Below are 23,218 nucleotides of genomic sequence, written 5' to 3' on the forward strand. Positions count from 1 at the left end.
AGACTAGATTAATTGACGAAGATCCCGCAGCAGCCATCAAGTTGGACCGTGTGAAACAAGCATCCAGTGCGCCTCCTAGGGTTAGTGATAAACAACTAAAAGAACTTTTCCAAAAAGAACTTTCTTCAGATGTTTTGGTTTAATTTAGGTGTCTCTATTACCCGGGTGAACAAGAAGGCGGCACCCTCAAAAGGGTGACCGATCCAGTCTGGTCCGTAGACGTTTATCAAATGGAGAAGCGCACGAGTCAATTTAAACAGGTCAATGGCAAGAGGGTGAAAACGGGGCCCACTTTGTACTATCTACTCGAGGGACCCAAACAAAGTTTTGTCAGTGAAGAACTTCCGGAAGACACCGAATTGCCGCCTTCTCGAACAGATAAATAATGCCCGTAGGCCTACGTATCAACGCCATTTTGCAATCGGTAACACTTTGTGTCCAATGGGGAAAGGCTCAGCTTATTTTGCGAGACTGTAAATAACAGATGTTTATCTGATCTGAAAAGTTGTTGTTTTTTAAAATGTTGCGGTTTTTCAAATAGGCACCTTTTAAAAGCCTCGTGCGTTACGCATTTTTCAGTTATTACTTTAGTAACTCCCTTTGCCTTTTTCAAATTTTGTTGTTCCGTTAAAATGGAGTACATTTTCGGGCGTAGGCAAATGGCTTCCGATATCACTTGACCAACAAATTCTTCTTTCGTTTTGCCGATGACTTTTTATTTTTTGAATCGTAAAGTCGATGATCCGCTGGGTAATTGCTCAAACCAAATAACTTGCGCTTTTTACATAGGTAATTGGTCAAATCATTGATTTTGAATCTCAACTAATAGGCTGTCGGTGTCAGTGTACAAAAGACAGACGTCCGAGCCAAAACCCGCTTTTAACTCTTGTAGTAGAAGTCGAACATTAAAGTTTTGAATAGATCTAACACACTTACAACACAGTAAATTGGCTTATTTAACTTTGCTTTTGTGCGGTACATTTCGACAAATGAGAGATCAATGAGAGATCGCACTCTTTAAACGGAGTCGTCGTTTTATAGTTTGGTTTAAAAGTTAGTTTCTTGTACCTTTCGGTGTCTTGAAAATCTCTCAGCAAATGTCCGTTGATGCGATATCTAACATTTTCCATTGTCTTGCCAAATACTGAATTATTCATCAATTTGATAAAGTTCTTTTTGAAATTGGACTTGCCCAATTTTCGCAACTTGGTATTTTTGTCGATGTAATTTTTAAAAGACATTGCTCGTTGAACCTCTTGTAGTTGTAAACCGAGTTCCAGGTACTTTTGCAACGTGCGATAGTGTACCACATATTTGTTCTTGGTGCCCAAAGTCGTCACCAGCTTGTCTATTAAAGTAACCCTATCTCTGCTCGATAGCAAGTCACTTTGATAATCCGAAAGCCATTTGTTGAGGACCGAAATATTTTTGGGTGCCAGCGGGAAATCGTTGTGTTTGTCGTGTAAGTGTTTTGGATAATCTAAAGTTAGGGCCGGCGACCAGTTAGACCCGGTTTGAAAAGGGCCCCCCGGTAAGCTCGCCCTGTTGCAAAAATCCCTTTCATACCGGCCTCGCTACCGGACTGGGATGCTGGACTGGTTGTTGATCTCAAACTTCTCCATCCTGGGGTCTATTGTTTGCAAGTACTGGTACATGTAATCTATCCCAGAAGGAACCTGCTTGTGGTTTTTAATCCTTCAGCTCTATACAATGTTTACACTAATTCGCTTAGACCCCTTTTCATTTGTGGAAGCGTGGTGGGAGAAGCCTTTCATCAGGGACTTTGAAATGCCAATGTGCAGACAGGCCTGATACCGGCCTGGAGTAGCCTGAATACCGGGCAGGCATTATACAGGGTGGGCTACCAGGGGGCCCTTTTCAAACCGGGTCTAAATGGTCGCCGGCCCTTACTTCGAGCATATAGCCTTTCGACGCTTTCGGTGAAAGTTTTGAAATTTACCTGGGAGTAAATTTGGCCATGTCTTTTGTTTATCGAAAGTTTCTTACGGGTAACGGTTGACTCATGGCCCAACCATACAAGTTATTTGCGTCCAGATACATGATGTAAGACGTCTGAATATTTGGATCGTAGTCTTTTAAATCTGGATTATTAGCTTGGGCAAAACATTTCGGCCCGACACTCGAAATGCCGCCTCTTTTGGCCCTTTCGAAAAATAGGTGCTTGTCAATGTGGCCAGGTCCAAACAGTACTTCTTCTTACAGACTTTACGAAAATTTTCAAATACGCCTGCTAAAAGCAAAGTATCCGTATAGATCGTGGTAGTCTCCGAGATTTTGACAGTCGAAAGCTTGCCACACGTGTCAGGCTCTTGTATATTCTTCTTTGCGTACGGTTTGCTGCTTCAACGAGCCATAAAAAGCGTCTATAGGAGGCAGTTTGATTTCTTCAAATCAGTCAAAGGAGTCTATGTACTCGTAAGGATAAATTCCTTTCTCTAAAAGCAAGTCCAAGTTGTCTGGGAACCTTGCACAGAGCAGGTTGAAATCTTCCGGAGAACAATTTTTAACCAATCTATCGAGTGATGCAGCCATGAAATGAAACGAGTCGAGGAATCTGAGTTGGTCGAGGCTAAACGAAATGTAAGTTTCGGTGTTTTGGGCAATGACGTTGATTTTACCACCGTCGAATGCTCAAGCTCCTTGCATAATTAAATGCACGTTGTATTTCTCCAAGTTGTGTAAAATAAAGGGGACTGGCATCTGATTGGGCACCACTCGTAGTTTTAAATTACAGCGTGTGCAGGACCCCTATATTTGCCCGTTACGTGACAGTGATCTCTGACTTTGCAAAACTTGTAGATGGGCTTTTCGCAAGTCATGCAAATGTTGTCTCTGAAACCGCGATCTTTTAAGGAACTAAAAGCCACCCTTTTGCCTTTATTTTTTGGCTCGTCCGGAATTTCGCATCGACACTGAGGTTCTTTGGTTTGGTAAATTGGCTTTTCGCAAATCCAGCAGTCGTTGCGTTTGTTGTGGAGTTTCTGTAGCTCGGGCGACCAAACAAGGGGCTTTGGATCGGCAAATGTTTTGTTGATCGCGTCAACTTCTCTGGACAGCGATTGCACAAATTTAACGGCCGTGTCTTGGCCTCTGTAGTTTTTGCAACTGGTACAAATACCGTCACATTTAACGATCGCATAAGAATAGCCGCATGGCTTGGGTGCTGTACTTTGACCGTGTTTGATGGTTTTGGCGGGAGACGCTCCAAAACAGATTCAAAATCCGCGTAGATGATGAAAGGGGTGTCTTGCTTATTTTTGTAATTTTCAAACTTGAGAATATTTTGACACTTGATAGGTAATTCTACTTTACAAGGCGCCATGTCTATTCCTTGACAATCTTCTTGGTTTCTGCTGAGTCTTTCTTTCTATAGAAAGTGAGACAGGCAATTGAAGCACCAATACGATTTGCTGTCATGCTTGTTGACGTCGCCCATCAACCGAGAGACATTTTTAATCCAACAGTAATGGCCCGTTTCACCTCGGGTAAAATAGAGTAAATTGACGGGCTCACCAATGCGTTTAGTTTTGTAAAGTATATATTTGCCGTCCTTGCTCGTGTAACCAAGTATGTTAATAGCTAAATTGTTTTGTGATTCGATGCGTGGAATCTGCAACACGGGTGTGGGAAAGTCCACGTTTGCAAAATTTAAGCCGTCGTCTGTTGTGCAAGTTTTAGTTCTATCCTCGTGTATCTTATAATTTGGATTAGTTTCTAACTGATTTTTGACGTAGTCTGATATGATTTTAAAGCAGCTCTCAATGCCCAGCGAATGCACTCAGAATCATTTTTGTTTTGAACGTAAGTCGCTCCGACTGGGTTATACTTTACCACGTTGATGTAAAATGTGACAACTTTATAAAACACCCAGCTGGATTCTCGTTGCTCGTGAGCTTCCACGTCTTCTAGGTGCTTTGCAATTTGTTGGTTTAATGCATTTTTGACTTGTTGTTTAGAAATGACTACATTATTTTTACTCGTAAATGTGAAAACGCCTAGTTTAGTTTCGACTCCGGGCTTTTCCATTTTGAATTTGACTTTGATGGCCGTTTGCAACTTGTAAGAACCAATATCTTTAAACTAGGCCAATGTTTTGTCTTGGATATACTTTTTGTAAAAAACGAAAAAGTGAATCAATCGTCAGCAATGAAAGTAGGTGTCAATTCCCAGTTTCTATAGTTGCCTTTAAAGCGCCTGATTCTTTAGATGTTTACCTCTTCGATTGCTTCCGGTTTAATGTATGATTTAATCGCGGTGATTAGGTCTTTTCGTAATACGTTGCCTTTTGTGCCAGTGGCTGTAAATGATATGTCGTTGTCTTGTGCTATTTTTAAAAGCTGATGATACGATTTGCAGGTAAGATTTCTAAATTGTTGTTGGCTCGCTTGAATCGCTCGTACGAGCTTGGGCTTGGCGTGACTTTTTTTACGAGATGGAGATAATGGAATGTGATATTGTTTGACAAACTTGGATAGAAATGATTTTTTCAATCGTCTAAAGTCTGCTAAGATAGGGCGTCATTGTGATTTTTTGGAGTGTTCATGTCTCTATTTATATAAAGGGTTTTCTTTCTCCATTTTTTGTCACTTGAAAATCAGCAGTTGTTTGTTTTAAATTTACATGTAATATGGTGGAATCATGCAAGAGTAAGCTCTGTGTTAATCCACCCAGTTTTGTTACATTCGGTTTGTGTCACCACATCAAACCCAGAACTTGATCGGAACCACGTGACTTTTGTCCCCGCTGCCAACCTTGTATGCCCGAAAACACCTGTAGAATCTGCCATACACGGGTGATGAGGATTGGGACTCAGTAACCACTTAGCTTAATTCCCGGTCCGCATCAGTTGATTTGACTGCCTGTACTTCACCAGACTCTTTGTGTCACAAGCGGTCGTCAAAGTAAAAATCGGGGTCATCTGAGTCACTTACCGGGGACACACTTCCTGGGCCTCTAAACCCCTGGTATAAATGCTCTACAGGGTTGCCCATGTACCGAAGACATGCATTCCGGGCCTCCAGCACCCTATTCCCAGTAAACAAAGAAATAAGAGCTAAGACCACGCTGGAGCTGCACTCCCTGGACCTCCACTCCCTGGACCTCCAGTCTCCAGCCCCTCATGTGGCAGAAATACATGTACCTTCTTGGAAATGATGTGATTGCTTAACATACACTGTACTGCCAACAGATGATCCGGCAGCAAACCTAAATGACCAGCGTTCTTTAAAAAAATATACAGGCCCACCAGATTCACAGGATCCAGATTTCCCGGCATTTCTTATTGCCTGCTGTTGTGTCGACCCGATCCAAACATGAGCGGCTGTACAAAAATGGCAGCCATTTGTGGCAAGAGATGTTTGGCCCTTTCGGGTGCTGTGGTCTGACTCTGATGGTTTTCTGACACTCCTGACGATGTCAGACACCGTCAGAGATAAAATCATGGCCGCATGGCACATAAATCCCCATTTGCCAGTCGTGAAAGGAATAAAATTTAAGAACCGCCGAGGTTCTTGGAGGAAATGACTATTCAACTCCTGTTGGCTCCTATTCGGGGCCAGTAGGGAGCCATCTGAAACATGTCACAAAGACTTGGGTCCATTTTTTGTCAAGACAAGTGGGTACTCAATATCATCGGACTGGGATACACTCAAAGTTTACAAACAGGCCTCAACTAGCATTTTTGGCTCATCCAACACCTATTTCTGTCGACACCCAACAGCGTCTTGTTCTCAAACAAAATTCAAACCTTACTTCAAAAGAAAGCAATTCACCTTGTAAAACCTCAAGATGCCAATCGAGGATTCCTCTCATCATTCTTCCTCATGCCAAAGTGCAAGTAGCATCCCATTCTAAACCTGAAAGCATTAAACAGATACATTTGCCCGAGAAGATTTAGAATGGAATCTCTGCGCACAGTTCTTGATGCTCTACCAGTACCAGCCTGGGCAGCCTCACTAGACTTTAATGTAGGATGTATACCTTCATGTCCCAATTCACAAGGAACACACTCAATTTCTTCAGTTGCTGTATAGTGGCCCAACTTACAAGTTCAGTTGCCAACCATAGGCTCTCAACAGCCCGAGGAATGTTTACCAGATTAGCCCAAACTGTAGCCTCAGTTCTGTAGAGACAGAATATTCAGATCTTTGTTCATCTCGACAACTGGCTCATCGTGGGTTCTTCAAGGGAACAGACTGTGAAAGCGGTCAGTTTAACACAAAATTAAACTCGTCACCTGGGGTTTCTGATAAATCCAAAGAAACCAAAGCTAGAACCCTCCCCAAATCCAGTTTATCTTCGAGTGGAGCTAGATCTTGTGTGCGGCGTGGCCAAAACCCACTTAACGCAGAATTAACAATCTAATAGAGTGTGTTGCTCTTTTCCTTTCCACCGAAAGCTACCAGCTTTGGCTTGGCTGTGCCTTCTGAGTTTCATTGCAAGTCTGATCGATCAACAGTCTTGAATAACATTTAACTTTTATGACATCTAAACCAGGGCATGTTCATAAGTTGCCCACCTTTGCGCCCGCTTAGTTCCCTCTTGGGACTTGGTCTTAGTCCTTACAACCTTGACCAAATCTCTGGTTGAACCCCGGGCTGATGCTTCTCTGCTTTTAACTTTTGACAGTACATTTACCCTTGAAAACACTTTTTCTGGTACACTCCAAACTCCGAATTGAGCGTTATAACCGCACAGCGTCATAACTAACTGGATATGCAACATGTAAAACGCACATGTGTACATGTATCTATGTCATGTGTGTACATTACGAGTGCATTTACTGGTAGATGTACTTGTGTGTAAGTGTAATAATAATTCGGATAATTTATTTTATCGTTTTGGGATAAAATGCATTATTCACTACAACGCACATTGTTTAGTCTTTGAAACAGTCCGGGTCATCTGGCTTATACCATGGTGAACAAGGCACTACTGTCTCACCCATCACTGTCTTGCACTAGCTGGCTTAATGGGATCAGCAAAGTGGCTGCATGGCCTTGCATCAATCAGCAGAGGCCTCACAGGGTTCAGAGAATGTGGCACATCTTGGGGCCCAGAAACCTAAACTGTCTGAGGGGAATAATTGGTGAAGCCAGAAGACCTCAAGGAAATAATGGTTGAACCACAGCAAGTTTAAAATGGGCCACTTCGGCTTAGATTTTCGAGGCGGCAACACACAAATTAAACCCACCACCTCCCCATCTCCACCATAATTTTTTGACTATAAATTTAGCTTTTACTGGTTTAATGGCAGGAACTACCTGGGAGCGACACACAGTTTCCGAAGTAAACAAATAAACAATTTAGGCGACTTATCTTGCAGGGATTATAACGTTAGTTGTTAGTAATGGTTCGTTTTGTTTTTCTTAAACACTATGCCAAGCACCCTCTTGTTCTGGTGGGGCTTATTCCAACCGCCTGTTCAAGCGGTGGAAAAAAACGGCGTGCTTTACGTATGATTTTCTTAATTCATAGGATAAATAGAATCACATGACGATTAATTATAGGACAAGCACCTACTGGTTCCGGTGGGATTTGTCTGCATGGCAAGTGTGCCAAGGAATTCCAACCTGCTATGCCAAGTGTGGCAAGTCTTTCTGCTAACAACCTTGCCTTTTTCTGCCAAGTATGGCAAGCCTTTGGCGAGTTTGTTCCTGTTTTTCTGCCAAGTGTGGCAAATATCTCTTTGGCAAGTGTGCCTGAGTTTCTGCCAAGTGTGGCAAGTATGGCAAGTGTGCCAGGAAAATCTTACAGAATTTCTGCCAAGTGTGGCAATAGAAAGTGGCTTTGAAATCGGCAAAAACAAATAAACCTGCTGTTCGGAATCTTTGCCAAAAACCGAAACGTGTGGTGTCAATGCGTGGTTTGTGCACATATAGTTGGAGCATAATTGTCCGCCTAATGTGAGTTCCTTTCTTACCCAAAAATGCAGCTGTGCACCTCCTACAGATGGGGGAAATCATGGAATATAATGGTCGGTAATGGTACTTTAATAGTACAATACAATGGTCAAGTACTTTTAGGAAAACAAGTAGATTAAAAAAAAAGTATTTATGGAAGACCCGTTGTTATGAGAATAATCACTGGCCATTCATAATTGTTCAAATCAAGAGAAAAATAAAAGTAGCAAGGGAATACAATCAGGAGAGTATTCCAAATAAAGTCTCTGAGGAGCTTTCATCCAACCAAAGATTGACAGCTGACCGACCATCATGTATTACAATTGCTCCACCAGACTTGGTTGGGTGGTCTGATTGATAGCCCCCTTGGCATTTCTTCATCGAAACTTTGGGCGACGACGTTTGGCTTTTGTTTTCCTTGTCAAAATATTGCTTCTTGCCTCTTAGGCATTTTCTATCCAAACCTAGACCAGGTGTGGTTTTGTATTTTTCACTTACACAACCTTCAAATTATTTTATTTGGAGCACCCCACCAAAGATATTGATTCTTCCCCCCTCTTCTCTAAGGTTTTTATTTTTTTCTGCAACACAGCTCTTTTTTATTCCTGGGACCCAACCCACCAAAAATATTAATTCTTCCCTCCTCGACATTTCTTTTCTATCCACACCTTGATCACTTGTGGTTTTTATTTTTTCTCGGAACCACTGCATTTTTCTTTAGAACATCCATCCCAACCCATGAAAATAAATTAATTCTTTCCTCTTCGTTTATTTTCTGTCCAAACCAAGACCATGCACCTTTTTTTTCCTGTACCTGTGCACATTTTTTTCCTTATTCCGAGCACCCAAACTGTCAAAATATATTATTTCTTTGCTCCTCAACATGTTTTTTTATCCCAACCTTGACCATGAGGGTTTTTAATTTTTTTTCTTGCACGACTGCACATTTTTATTCCGAGCACCCAACCCCCCAAATATTAATTCGTCCCTCCTCAGCGGTTCTCTATTCAAACCAGGACATTTGAGGAAGAATGTATAAAATGTGGGAAGTTGGTAAATCAAAGGGATAGTATGAGCGTTTATAAGAGGCAGGAAAAAAATCTTATTGGACCAAACACTGGCGACACTTATTTAGCCAACAGACTCAAGAACAGCTTGTATGCATCTTCTTGGCATCTTTGTTGTGACGCTGCCGTTCTCGCACACACAGAAACAGCTGATTAAAATAGCAATACTCTCTGAATCACTCATATAAGAGAACGGACGACAACGCGTTCTGAAGTGCCCTTCAGAATGGGGGTGAATAGTAGGGCGTGTAGAACAGAAGGGAAAGCATGTGAACTATATTTTTGATTCCGTCCCTTAATTTATGGCGGCGGTTCTGTAAGCAAAATTGCTCTATAGATGCATGTATATAAGTAAGGAACACGAAGCAAAGACAATGCATGCATGTGTATTAAGTTCGGGAAGGCATGGCAATTTGCAGTGATAAACTAAAGCTGTGTGTTCAACATCCAGGTTATCCCTAATTACATACGACATGTGTGGACATTTTAGACTTGAAATCAAGGTACATGTACTAACGGCCAGGAGTTTCGTAAACAGCTCATGGGTATTCCAACACAATTATACCTCTGCATGATATCAAGTCTGTGGATGGTATTTGGGCCTACGTGCGGACAGCTGGGTGCATGTCTGCACTCTGTGTGATCGCTTCTACTACAACTGCTGGTGTCCCAGAGGACAGTCAATCGCAGCGGTCTCGCGATGCAGTTTCGTCGATTTTCAAAGAATCTGACTTTCCGAGGTAGAGAGCTCTGTAAACGGAATCATTTCACATGCTTAATATGGTTCCCGGAGCCTAAAATAGTGGGTGTTTGAATTGGCCAACACAGACTGATAACTTTACCCATGCTCATGATGCGAGAGCAATGACAACATCATAGGCATTCTTAAAAAATGTTCCTCTACTGAACCTCTTGCAGGTGGCCGCTTTGAAAATGCCGTCAACCTTTGTCTCGTGCTACCTGTAGGATGTGCTACAGTGAGATGGCCAAATAGGTCGAGTAGCCCTCACAGCTGCCATGGCATCTCACCCCATCAGTCAATACAGGATAACTGCCACTTTCACTCAGACGTCTGGAATGCATTGAGTTCCTATTCTTCATATTTGCCATTTTATACCACAATTTGCATGGGGACATGCTAGTCTGTTAATATATGTATTGCTTGGTAGATCCTTGCATTATGGCAGCTTTGCCCTACCCCTCCATCACAAATGGTGCTATTTTATGCAAAAGTAAAGTTAACAAAGGTAGTCCCAGAAGTGGACTCCCCCAAATCAAAGGTGATTTAGGAGTCCACAGGAGACAATACTTACCTGTTAACCCTCTCCCTTTCCCCACATGGGACTCGGCTGACAGGAGCTGTTTAAGTGCTCGTAATAGAGACAAGGGATAAAGGAACCAGATTAATGTGGGTGGTAGGACCTGGATGCTATTAACTGTGGTTTTAAAAAAACAAACAGTTGGGATCCTTAGTTGGAGAATATGCAGAAAATAGGTTTAACAGGTAAAGTATCGTTCCCTCATGGACTCCCAAATTACCTTTGATTTGGTGGAATGTATGTAAAGACACTCATTATCACTACAAATGTGAAGTTGAACCCACTCCAGTACATGATTTAGTAACTACAGTCATTTGAAGTTCAAGCCTACATGCATGCAAGCCCACATTTTGAGCATGGTAGTGAAAAAATACACATTTGTGGCTGACCTGTCTCAGAAAAATTGGTACTGCTAAGAACAGTTTGTTCAATGAGCCAGTTCGGTATTTCAAAATGCCAAGGTCTTTTGGGAACAAAGCAGGCGCCTGAATCAGTGTATGGCTGCGCTGATAGGACAGACTATCACACCCTATTCTATCGGATTCTGACCTTCAGTCTGTTGGGGCTTGAACGAGGCACACTGTCCATTGGCAATACTAAGTTTCCTGACCGTCAGGCTTCACGTGTGCCCGTGGACCGGCTGTCCCATCCTGCATGTACATGTAGGCCATGCTGTACCATGTTAACTGGTCTGCTAGCTAGTTCCGCACATTTGTCCACTCGTTGTCCACCCAGTTTTGCAAGTGTTGGCTGTTGGAAGTCACTTCTCAAGCTAATCTATTGAGACCAAGAACTCTCGCGGCTCCAAACTCTTTGTCCCCCACAAACTCAAGATCAGGATTCCACCATGGAGGTACATCTACATGTACATGTATCTCCCCTCTCACTATGGCCACCAATTAAATTATCTTTTTCAATAGTTCATTTAGCTTGAAGTGCCTGTCTTGTTCTGTTAATTTGTATTTAATAAAACAATTTTAATTTCTTTCTACTTTACTTTCGTTCCCATTTCCTTTACTTTACGTTTGTCTGTTATGTCATTTTCTGACATTTGAAGTGACTTTTTAACACTGTTCACGAATAGCCTTGTGCTGGGCATGCACTGTGGTCATTGTTATGAAATTGGTGTCAAAAGTGACTGAAATTTTTTTAAAGCTCGGCTCGTGAAAAAGAAATGCATCACGGTAATATGTGGAAAAAAAAGGGAGAGTGGGGAGCTGGATTGTGCCCCCCATATCTTTATGGTTAAACACCCAACATCATCATAAGCATGCAAAGTTAAAAGCCAACAATTTTTGCTCCACTTTTTTCCTCAAAATGATTGGTCTTTTAGCACATGCTTTGTGTTTAGAAAAACATTAACTAGCAACAAAATGGGTAGCTTTTTCCTAATTGTAGTGACCATATTCGATAACCACATGATTAAAAAGCCAAACTTGTGGCTTTATATTTTATTAAACAACCCCTTCAAAGTGTACCACTGAGATTGGTTTCCTTGGAATCTTTACAAAAACAGATATATCCATGTTTATATTTTCTGAAAGAAGGTATTTTATCATGACAGTGTTTTTGCAGGCACTTATATCTAATGCAGTGCTAAAGACAACTTTTTATTTCTCAGAACTGTAGCTAATGGTAGTAAATATTTCTATTTGCCAATAAGAAATCTATGTGTATCTGTGATGATGGCAGTTTGCTGCTTTTAAAGCTCTCTTGTGAATAACAAATGATGCTTGATCTTGTAAATTTTTTTTTTCAATTGCAGAACTTCTTTGCAGCTCTGGAACGAGTGAAACAGATACATAATGATTGCAAGATTCTGTTGCGTACAAATCAACAAACTGCAGGGTATGTATAAGTACTGGTACCTCACATTTGTGAAGAGTAGGGGATTTTTTTTAATCATTGGCATTCTATCAATGGGAAAAAAAATTAACAAAAAACAGTGATGGATGTACTCTCAAGAAGCCATGTTTATAAATGTAGATACTTTTACATGTACCTGTGTTGCATTTCTTAGCACCAGGGTAGGAAGGGGGATAGTCAGTTGGCATTAAATTAACCAATGAATCTTTTTACCACACTTGATTCATTGAATGTTTATAAATATCATTTAAAATGTTGTCATGGAAACTGACTATGGGGATGACAGAGCTAATCAAATTCTTCGTATGTACCAGTATCCTAAGTTGGCACAACACTTGTTTTAAACACTTTTGTCACCGAACATCTTTATTGTTGAGCCTTTTTTTTTTTTGAAAATTATTAAGTTATTTTTTTAACGTTAACAAAACAGTCAAGATGTTTGATGTTTAGGTGATTTAAAATTTAAGCTTAAAAGTCACAAAAATGAAGTCCGGAAACTGGGCATCTGACCTCATTTAATAATTTAATTTTCAATCATATTCATGAATATTTATCTCACTCATCCTTTGTGGCGTGCATGGCCAAATTGCTGGAAGTTTACATCAATTAGCAGTTAAATCAAAAAAGATAAAAACCTTACAATAACCATCAGAATGTACATTATACATGTATTTACAGTTGAAACTAAAAAGTCATACTGTAATAACCTTAAAGGGTCCATGAAGACCTCTGTGGGAAAAATGTTGATTAATTGTTCTAAGTGTTCAATAGAATGCCAACAACATGATCTGGGGTGTAAAAATGGAATAAAATTCCCTTTGTTGTGGTTGAGGATATTCTCCGTTCAATTTGGCATGCGGAACAGAAATGATGTCATTTTTTTAACATTTTGGTGACTTTGAAGAAATGATTCATGAAACAAAACATGAATTTATTGGAATATGGATATTACCACAGACACAGGCATAGTTTTTATTCACATCTTTATTGCATTTAATGATCAATAGGAATAAATATTTTGTATAAGTAGGTGCCATCAGACTTTTGCACGGCAGCGTACATTATTTAGTCACAGAATCTACTTCTTTGCATCCTCCCAACGCAGCACTTTCATCAAAAGCAACTGGATGGGCTTCTTATTTTCTCTTAGCTATACCAGGGAAATAAAGATCTACATGATGTTATCAGCGATTCAAAACTGACACACATGTTCAGTGTGTGTGCTATTGTTTATGACCCTATCATGATCCGTGATGCTAGGCTTATATACATGCACAATGTCGACATCTTCCATTTGTGTATGTTGGCGGGTATCTACATGGTTTTATGTTAGATAACGCTACGACCATTTACCTCAGGCTACCTTTAGCATGGCTTGTAATGAGCTATGCTGAGACGTGCCAATAATACCCGCTTAGCCAAGACCCTATGGTAAGATCTAGCACTTGTCTACTTTCAGTTATACTCCGTATCTTTGGGTTTCTTTTCGTGGTCCTACACACTATTAAGTTTGCTATGTTGACTAGCTTTCTGGCCCAGATGACAAATTTAGATGACACATTTGTGCCCATGATGTCCAGGCTGTTTCATCAGCAGGGGCCTATTTCAAAGGTTTACTGTAATAGAGATTTGTAGAGAGCCTTGTTGGGAAACCCATACCCTATACACCTCCTGTTACCTCTATGATGTTTGCAAGGGGACCATACACACGGACTGACTGTAGGGTGGACGGCATTGCAGTTGCACCGTTGGAAGCCAGTCTCTACCCCTGCAGGAGGAGGCACTCAAGCAGTCACTATAAGATGGCTAGATACTGGTAGTGCGTCCTCGCCTTCCAACCGTCTATTGGTTCAGTGCTACTCTGCATAGGTATTGGTAATCTGCATAGGTTGCAGGCACAGTAGACTCTCCCCTACCTAATGTGGGTTGAGTCTACTACTGCATACCTACCAGATTACCAATCTCCCTCCCCGGCACACTTCACGCATTGAAAAAGAGGATGAACATGGCCAATGTTTTTGTGGGGGGAAGGGGGGTGAGTGGGAGCACACTATTAGTGATTGAGAATTTAGCGCATGGAAGTAATTGACTAGGAAATAAGGCATAGGTATTGGTAATCTAGTAGGTATGCAGTAGTAGACTCAACCCACAATTGATCAACTACCATTTGTCAAAGGACAACCTAGATGAACTATTGAACCTTTTGAGCTCATCAGTGGAAGAAATTAACCCAGGAGTAGACTGACTGGGCTCAGTTTTTTGTTCATGTTCAGTGTTGGTGCATGGGTGTGACACTGTCAGAGATGGACCAGGATTTGGATAATGCTGCCAGACTTGAGTAGTTGGATTTGCTGAGTTGCTGTAGATTTACTGTAGTAAGGTAACCAACCTCCGTTAAATTGATGGTAAACACGCTGTTTGTAATAGACATGGAAGTTTGAGCCACCAAACATTGTGACACACTAATTCCGAGTAAGGTACAGCACAAGTAGAAGGCAGAAAGCAGGTCCTATTGTTTGAAAACAATTGTTTGATGCACCAGGGAGATAGTAGGTGAATGCTTGCTATCTTTCAATGTTCAGTCAAGTGGAGAATCCAATTATGTTGCTTACACCACTAATCCAGTATGAATGTCTGTAGAGGATCTTAAGATGCCAAGATGTCTGTGCAGGGTATTGGTAGCACTTAGGCTCACATATATGACAAATAAGTCACATCAAGTTGTTCAAAACCTGGCCCAGAATCCCGGGTAGAAATGGACATATGGTATCAGTTCCCATTAGCAAGGCTCCCAATACTAGTTTCAAAGCAATGGAAACCACAGATTGCAAAATCTGAAGAAAAACTAGGAGCAGTTTGTTGAATATGGCAGCATTTTAGGCGCACATACTTTGACATGAATGTCCCATCTGAGGTCATTTTGAATCCATATCCCCAATAACTTAACTTACATCTAGAGTGTAACTGCCAGTACAAATTTCAGGTTGTTGGGGTTGAGTGTTCTTAAAACACAATTTTTTGTTATTTTCGTGAGCCTCCTCTAACAGCATTCCCAGGCCATGACTTTTGTTTGCTGAGATCAACTTAGCACGATGGGCAAGAAGCTGGTGAATGGAGCATGTGAATCTGAAGTTTGGGAAGTGCTCAAGAAACAGCATGTTTGTGTCTTTGCAAAGTGTATCTAATTTGTCAGGATTGACAAATACTGTGGATGATACCAGATGGAGAATAATCGTAACATTTGCAATGATCTAAGAGAGTTGTGATCTGTCGTCACCTTGTTTTAGTACACATTCCATGAGGACTTGACATTTTTCACTCTCGTGAAGCAAGCGCCTGGAAATTAGGCCAGTTGTAGATGTTCCACCTTTGCCGATTGGATCTGGTTCGTCAACCTGTATGCCTGTTTTTTCGTATAAGTAGGACTGCACCTTCTCTTTAGCTTTCTTAATCATTCCCTCATTCATGAAGTTTTATTTCCAGCTTCTTATGCCAGCAGGCAAGTGGTACATGATCTTCAAAATCCACTCTCATAATCTCCGAGTCAGGTCTTGACTTGCCCTTTGGTCTTGCAGATCTTGAAAGAGATTCTTCAGAGCTTCATTATTTACTTCTCCAATTTGGAAATCATCCTCAATGGGTTCCAGATTATGGCTTCCTTCTCTAGATGTTGGACAAAGGACACAATACCAAAAAGCAACATTTTGTTTTAAAACAAAATGTTTTTGGCCTCGGCAGATATTTTATATTGAAACAGAATGTGAATCCTTTTTGTATTCTACTCTTGTTAATTTGTACACGTACATGGCAACTGTAATACATGTATCCCCAAAACAGAGGTTTGAATTTCAAAATGTAGTTTTCTATACTTAAAACTTGTGTTTTTCAGACTCCAATGAAATTTTTTTTGCTGTATGAAAAACAAAAAACTAAAATCAGACTGAATGTCTGGGTCTTAAACCACTGTGCCATGTCTATGCTTGTACCGGTAGTGGTTATTTTGGGATGATGTCACACTGTGCATTCCGCTTATTTCATTTTGGTGGTTGGACTTTGAGTTTACACTTTCTTGAATGAAATATGAGGCCGTTTTGCAAAATAAAAAAATTCGTCAAAAACACTTGTGATATTTCTGATTTGTTTCTTTGTTTACTAACAACCACTTTTTTGAAGGAAACCTTGATTGTTTTCCACAAGGTGATTGGCAACAAGTACTTAAAGATGACAATCCCATGCGTTTATACAGTTATCAATGTCTGAATGGTGCCGACTTGCTCAAACGGTGTCTGACTTGCTTAAAGCATGGGTACATGTACATGGCCCTGCTAATAAATAAAAATCTTCAAGCAAGGAGGAATCGTGAAAAACAAAGTAGTGTAAGTTCGCGCCCTCTTGGTGTTCTGTGCAATTTTTCTGGATCGGACCAGTCGTCCGTATTAAGTATGTACTGTACTGGCACATTGTGTGTATGCATACTATTTACAGTGTACGTGAGATGCTCAGCAAATCTCTGTGGACAAACTGTACGTCATAATACATTGTGCATTGCTAACTTTTGCTGCACTACACAAGATGAGAGTTGTGTTACGGTGCTGCGCTGCGTGGACTGGATACTCCACTGTGTAGTTGTATTGGCATGAATGTACAGTTGTGGGATCAGGCCACAAGTTTCAACCACTTACTAGTCGCCGCATCACGACTAATTGATTATCTGGAAATTGATAGCTGTGACCACCAGTACCTTTTGTGTTGTGACTAGTCGCATGGGTTTAATTGCAACCAGGGACAAAAAAGGTAATGTAGCCATGCTTAGACCACTTTATTAGTGGTCTTTTTGACACGAAGAACCCTTTGCTGCACACTTTATCCTGGACATGAAATTCACCGTAGCTTCATTAACAGGTTTAAGCGTGATAAAAGTGGCAAATTCGGCAGACCTTCAATGAAAATATGCTACCTTACAATTTGTAACAATCTGTAGAGACAGTAATATGTAAAGTGTGTTGCAATAGCGTCACCACAAGGATCAAGCAGGGATGATGAAAATTCAATTAAAAAAAACACCAGGTGACAGTCAAAACAGCATGAAATCACACAAAGAAGGTGGACTTTCAAGTACAAGTCGCATCAGAATGGAAATTAGCACAAGATGGCAAGAACAAAGTGTAGATTTTAGACAATCATAAAATTAAAAATGTAGAGAGTTAAAAAAGTCAGATGTGACAGCAGATCAACAGCCCCCCATGCCTTTAGCAAATGTCAGTCAATTCCAATCAGGTAGTTGAGAAATTTTTTCCCTGAAATTAAAGTGGATGTGATTACCGATTATTTTCTACTTTCACATTTTCACATTCATACATACATGTATATTTCCATGCATCATTATTAGGGATAAGGTGCCTGATTTTTGCACCCACTTCTGGGCATCATTCTTCTAACTTTCAGCCATAATTTAAGGACGTTTAAACATCAATCATATTTTGTTTGTGGTTATTTTCAAGATATATATGTATATTGCAGATTAGCACATTAAAAGCACTGTTTTTTAAAATCAGGAATAAAGATGCTTGGTAACAAAAGCGTGAAATACATATAGTCAAGTTCTCTTCTGGCTACTGATGCAGCAGATCCAATCAATTTCCACCATGTATGCTATTTTTGTATGAGTGGCAAATAAACCAAGAATATATGTATTATATACACTGTATATTGCAGTGGTATTGGTTCATGTTTGTGTGCTGTTCTGATGACTGTTCTACCAGTTGTCAAGAGTATGCCATTTCAGGGCAATTAATATTTTCACTACTGTATTTAGATTTCTCGAATTGTGGAAGCTGCCATCCTACTGCCCCCCCCACAAAAAAATGACACACACAGCAATAAAGAGATACTGTCTGCAAACTGAATTTATCTGGTTGAAATAAACAACCCACTCCATGCCACACAGTTTCTCTAATTCAGATTGAGAGCAGTTAAAACATGCATTTCACCATCACAAGGCACACACCTAAATTAGCCTGAGCTCGGCATAACAATACAATAATCTTTTGCAAATTTGGCCAAACTGAATGCAACATTATCTTGAATACATGCATCTGGAAGTGTATACTACTAGCTTTTAAATGGTTTAAGTTTCCCCAAATTTTGCTGATAACATAAAGTTATCCACCAGAGAATGTTTTGAACTGAATCTGCTTGCCCTGAAGAAGGTACTCAGTTACCGAAAGCTCGGCAATCATATATTTCAGAGCACTGATTTATTCCTGTATTCTTGTCGAGAGAATGTTGTGGTGTTGTTTTCTTTTTCATTTTTGATTTTTTAGTGGTAACAATTCTACCTTTCCACAGTAAAACCCATTTAATTCTCTCCACAGCTACTCATGCGTGTAAGATATGTAGTTGGAACTTTTAAAATGTTAAAATGAAAATGAACTTACATGTAGCATGTACATTCAATTTCACCTTGTGAATTTGGAATCAAATCCATGCATTTTGCATCCCACAGGCTGGAAATAATGGAGTCCATGGCCCTTCATGAGGAAACTGCATATGAACGCTTGTATCGATGGATTCAAGGTATGCATTTAAGAATCATTTTACTGCTTCTTACCAGAAGATATATCTGCAACACAGGTACAGCTGAGAGATAAGTGTCTAGCATGCTTCAACTCACCTCTGGCTGAGGTCTCAACATGCTAATTCCCTAGTTGCTTCGTGCACACAAGTCACAAAGTATTTGGAGGCAGACTGTGAGTTAAACATGAATTTGGCAGGTCAAGTGCTGCTGTAGCGAAGATCACTGAGGGATGCTCCCTGAAGTTTTGAAAGGGTGCAGTAGGAAATGTGGTACAGACACTGTTGACACTAAATGACTCTTGCAAATCAGTGTATGTGGCATTTATATGTGGCTGTATATTTTTCTTATAAACTCAAAATTTTCAGCAAAAAATAATACTGACAACTGGTCAGTTTTAAACAAATATCAAGATGTTAATCTAAATTTAAGTTTATTATGAAAAAAATATAAATTTTCACAAATTCCAAACTTTCTGTCAATTTTTATCTCGTGACACGTTTCTTTTGCAAAACAATGCAAGCCTCTGTAATACCAAAGTAAGGGTCAAGTGATTTTAATACATACACAAAAAAAACAACAAAAAGAAAAAATCTTTAAAAAAAGAAGCTATTTCAGCTGGTGTACAAATCAGCTAGTGCGACGAACGTTGTGTCTGTCAGTAGACAAACACTGTGCTGTTTCGGGAAACTCGGTTTTATAATAAATGAAGTCGGAATGTGTGGGAATTGATCAGCTGTCATTAAGTCTGCAGTTCAACATTTAACACTCACAGTATATGCAGGACTCAATCATACATGCGCTTCAGAAGATACAGTGTATTTACCAGCACAGAATAGGCCAGAATCAAAATCGGGTCAGTGGAACCACTACCTTTTTTTGCTACAGCAGAGTATGACAGTACATGATCACACGCTTTCCCTGCCACGTGTTTGGTAGTTTGCCAGATTCCCCCAAGTTAGGGCTCCGTTATACACTTCACATGTACAAAGCATATGGCTCTTACCGCTATGGCTTTTACCCCTACGGGTTGTGTTGCAGGCATCAGCAGCATAATACAATGTTGTCATTATTGGTGCGTGGTGAGTATGTAAAATAAAACAAGCCCAACATCTTGGACAACGGATGCAGATAATTACTCTTTTATTTGATGAGCAGTTTCAGACTGTAGCTGTCGAAATTGATTTTTTAAAATTTCTAATGAGTTAAAGGTTTTTCATTATTACTTCCAGTCTGATGACATCATCAGTCTAAATTTTTGCACAAACTTTACAGGCACAAAGGTCATTACATCTACCGATTTTCAAGAAATTCCAGCAAACTTCACAACGGACATCTGTTCAAAATAGATTTTAAAATTCAAAAATCTATCGTAGAGGGTGCTTGAGTGTTGCATGTTGTTACCAATAGATGTTTTGAGGAAAACTATTGGGTCGGAGACTAACACCGTTGGAAGCAGTTTCATATCTATTATCAATTTCAAATTATGAAGCACTTCTGATTTGGACTTGTTTGGAGCGGGAGTAAGGGTCAAGAGATTTTACCTACACGAGAAGAAATGACCAATTATCACTCTATCACTAGGCACAAAATAGAAGCTGCAGGAAGTCATGGTTGATTTTATGAGGATTTTTTAAGATTTCATATTTTAAGTGCTTGTAATTTGACAGCTGATAACGTCATCATGACAATTTTTCCAGAACATTTTTGCTGTCTAAGGATTTGCTTTGTGTAACTTTGAAGTTGCCAGATTGCCAAGTGGCCCAAAAGGGTTTTCAAACATGCGTACAAAAGAGATAATTTCAGACACTTTATGCTGGAATATATGGAGCCTTGTCTTGGCAGGACAGGATGGGTATAACTCATACAGGTTCAGGATTACGCAAAAATATTAAGCAGTTGTACAAAACACATGCATTCTTTTGCAGATATTTACCTAACTACATGTACATGTACATGTACTTGCAGTATGGATATGAATTTTACATGAATGGATAGATGAACATGTTCCCTTTTAAATGACATCTGGATAGCTAGATTTAGATAATTTTCGGACATTTTATACTTGAATATATGGAGCCTTGTCTAGGAAGGACAGGACCGGTATAGCGCACACAACTTGAGATTTACACAAAAATAGGAAACAGTTGCACACAAGCTCGTTTGTTGTGGCAGGTTTGAAGGGGATGGACCATAAGGCAGGGAAGAAGTCAAGTGTAGAATAACCCTGTGTTATGTCTATGGGGGGGGAAAGTGGGGGAAAAAAGAACAACATCCTAGGTAAATAATGACCAGCATTTAGAACACTCTTTTAAGTAAACTAAATCACAGCGCTTACAAATGAAAATTAGTTGAATAATTACATAAACTTAATCAATAAGCTTATTAAGCAAATATGGTTCCTGTTCCAAAGGTTATTCCATCCACACCTGAGAAACTTAGACTTATCTCACTTACATCCTTTTTATCCCAGACAGCCAAAGGTTTTTTAGTAAATGGGTCGTAAATTTCATTAAGCCAAATACTGACCTTAGCAATTTGGGAATCAAAAGGGTATTTCTACTAGCCATTGTCTTGTTGACTTTTACCATTATTTGATTTCAAATGTAAATAATGTTGTTGGTATTTTAGTGTTAACCACTTTCTGCCGGGGAACCTGGTTTCCGGTTCGTTTTCTTTATACCTAATGCCGGGCAGCCCGAAACCAGACAAAAGAGCTGGGCTTTGTAACAAAAGGCCATATTTAGAACAAAAGACCGAGCTGCTGGGAATTTCCAACATTTTTTCAGTTGTCAATAGCGGAGTAAATCCATCATTGTATTGAAAGATTATACCTCTGTTTATGGCATTCATCACAAGCGCATTACCACCAGGGACAAAAGTGCTCCAGCATTCAAGTGATGAGCAATGCAATACTGCTGCACACTAATCTGGCCCCTACTGAAAAGACGTCAGCATTGCACTGTGCTGGTTTCAGGAACAAAAGAAAATTACATGACACCGCATAATCTGGGCTCTTTTTACAAGGTGGCAGGCCTGGCTAATATAATCAGGCCTGAATAGATGTTGTCTGTCAGATTAGAGTAGTCATCAGACAGTCATTTGTGTGGGTGTAAACGTCTAGTAAATGAAGTTTTGAATTTGTAAAGAATTTTGAAAACAGAAAAAAAGAAAAATTAATTGGCCCGGCAGAATCAACATGCATAAATAAACCCGGCAGGAAATGGTTAACTGATTTCAGCAAAGCCTTTGATACAATTAATCACCAAATTGCTGACGTAATTACTGATCAAATTGAGGCTATTCAAAGAGAATTTGTCAAATAATTCTCGGAGGCAAATACATGAGTTACAGTAAAGCAATGACATTATTGGGAATTCAGCCTTTCCTTGATTGACGAACTAGTTTGTGTCAAAAATTTGCTTTGAAAACGTATAGGTCGGGTAATTTTTGTCACTTGTTTCCAGAGTCTAAAAGGAATCATAACATGTCCCTCAGGTCTAGCGGTACTAGAGAAGGACAAACTAGCTGTACTAAAAGATTCAAAAACAGTCCAATACCAAATTTTACAAGAATTTTGAATCAATTGTTAGGTTAAATTTGAGGGTAAAGGTACAGTAGAGTGTTCTTAAATTTGTATTGTGGTTTTGGATCTGATGATGGTTTTAATTAGTTGAATTACCATAGTTGTCTTCTGTTTTAATGTGTTTCATAGTTTTTATATAGGTCATTTATCAAAGGAATTTTTATATTTAAAAAACAATGTACTTAATTCATGCCTACTGAACGGGATGGAAATAAACCAGTAATAATAATAATAATCAATGCATTAATAAAGTTAACATCGAAAACATATTATTATCGCTATCATTACTGATAGAACAGGTAGGTTTTAGCATTTTCTCAAATTGCCCTAATGATATGGCACTCTGAATGTGAAAGGGCCAACTGTTCCATTCCTCTGCTGTAGAGACTGTGAATGTCTGTTGTCAGCTTTGTTGTGGGTACATGGGAAGGTCAATCAAAAGGATTAGTATGAGCAATAGCTTTGGTCTAGAAGGAACATATGGCAGAATACAGGACTGCATATATTATTACCGGTTTCACACAGTGCTTTTACCTGGGTAATCTCGGGGTTAGCAAAAAATAAACCCTGAGATTACCCGGGTATCTTGGAGCATTCACACAACTCTTCTCAGGGTTAGAAATTCTCAGGGTTAACTGCCTCAAAACCCCACTTAACCCAGGTAATTTCTAACCCTGCCCTTAGGTGGGTTAACCCACCAATCTTGGGGTTAATGGCGGCCTTGAGACGATTCTCCGGGTTGACTTTGGGTATGTGAACACTCGCCTAATAATCAAACCCGGGTATGTTCGTCCCTGGTTCGTTGAGCTGTCTGCGTGCTCTCTGATCTGCACTAAAGATGGTATAGCAGTGCACGGCATGATGTCTTGTCTCAATGCGCTGAT

At 39.9% G+C, this 23,218-nt stretch overlaps 2 protein-coding genes across 2 annotated transcripts in view; one reads left to right on the forward strand and one right to left on the reverse strand.

The window, feature by feature from the left end:
- Nucleotides 1–23,218, reverse strand: part of lipt2 (lipoyl(octanoyl) transferase 2) — a 447,804-nt gene that overhangs the window by 166,705 nt on the left and 257,881 nt on the right. The gene's annotated exons all lie outside the window — the stretch shown is intronic.
- cog6 (component of oligomeric golgi complex 6) overlaps nucleotides 1–23,218 on the forward strand; it is a 204,723-nt gene that overhangs the window by 54,218 nt on the left and 127,287 nt on the right. The window contains 2 exon segments of the mRNA XM_022242307.2: nucleotides 12,074–12,156; nucleotides 18,680–18,750. Coding sequence (XP_022097999.2) covers nucleotides 12,074–12,156; nucleotides 18,680–18,750 — 154 coding nt within the window.

This window comes from Acanthaster planci, linkage group LG14, assembly GCF_054643075.1.
Source record: "Acanthaster planci isolate LZ-2023a linkage group LG14, COTS_SCS, whole genome shotgun sequence".
Taxonomy (NCBI): Eukaryota; Metazoa; Echinodermata; class Asteroidea; order Valvatida; family Acanthasteridae; genus Acanthaster; species Acanthaster planci.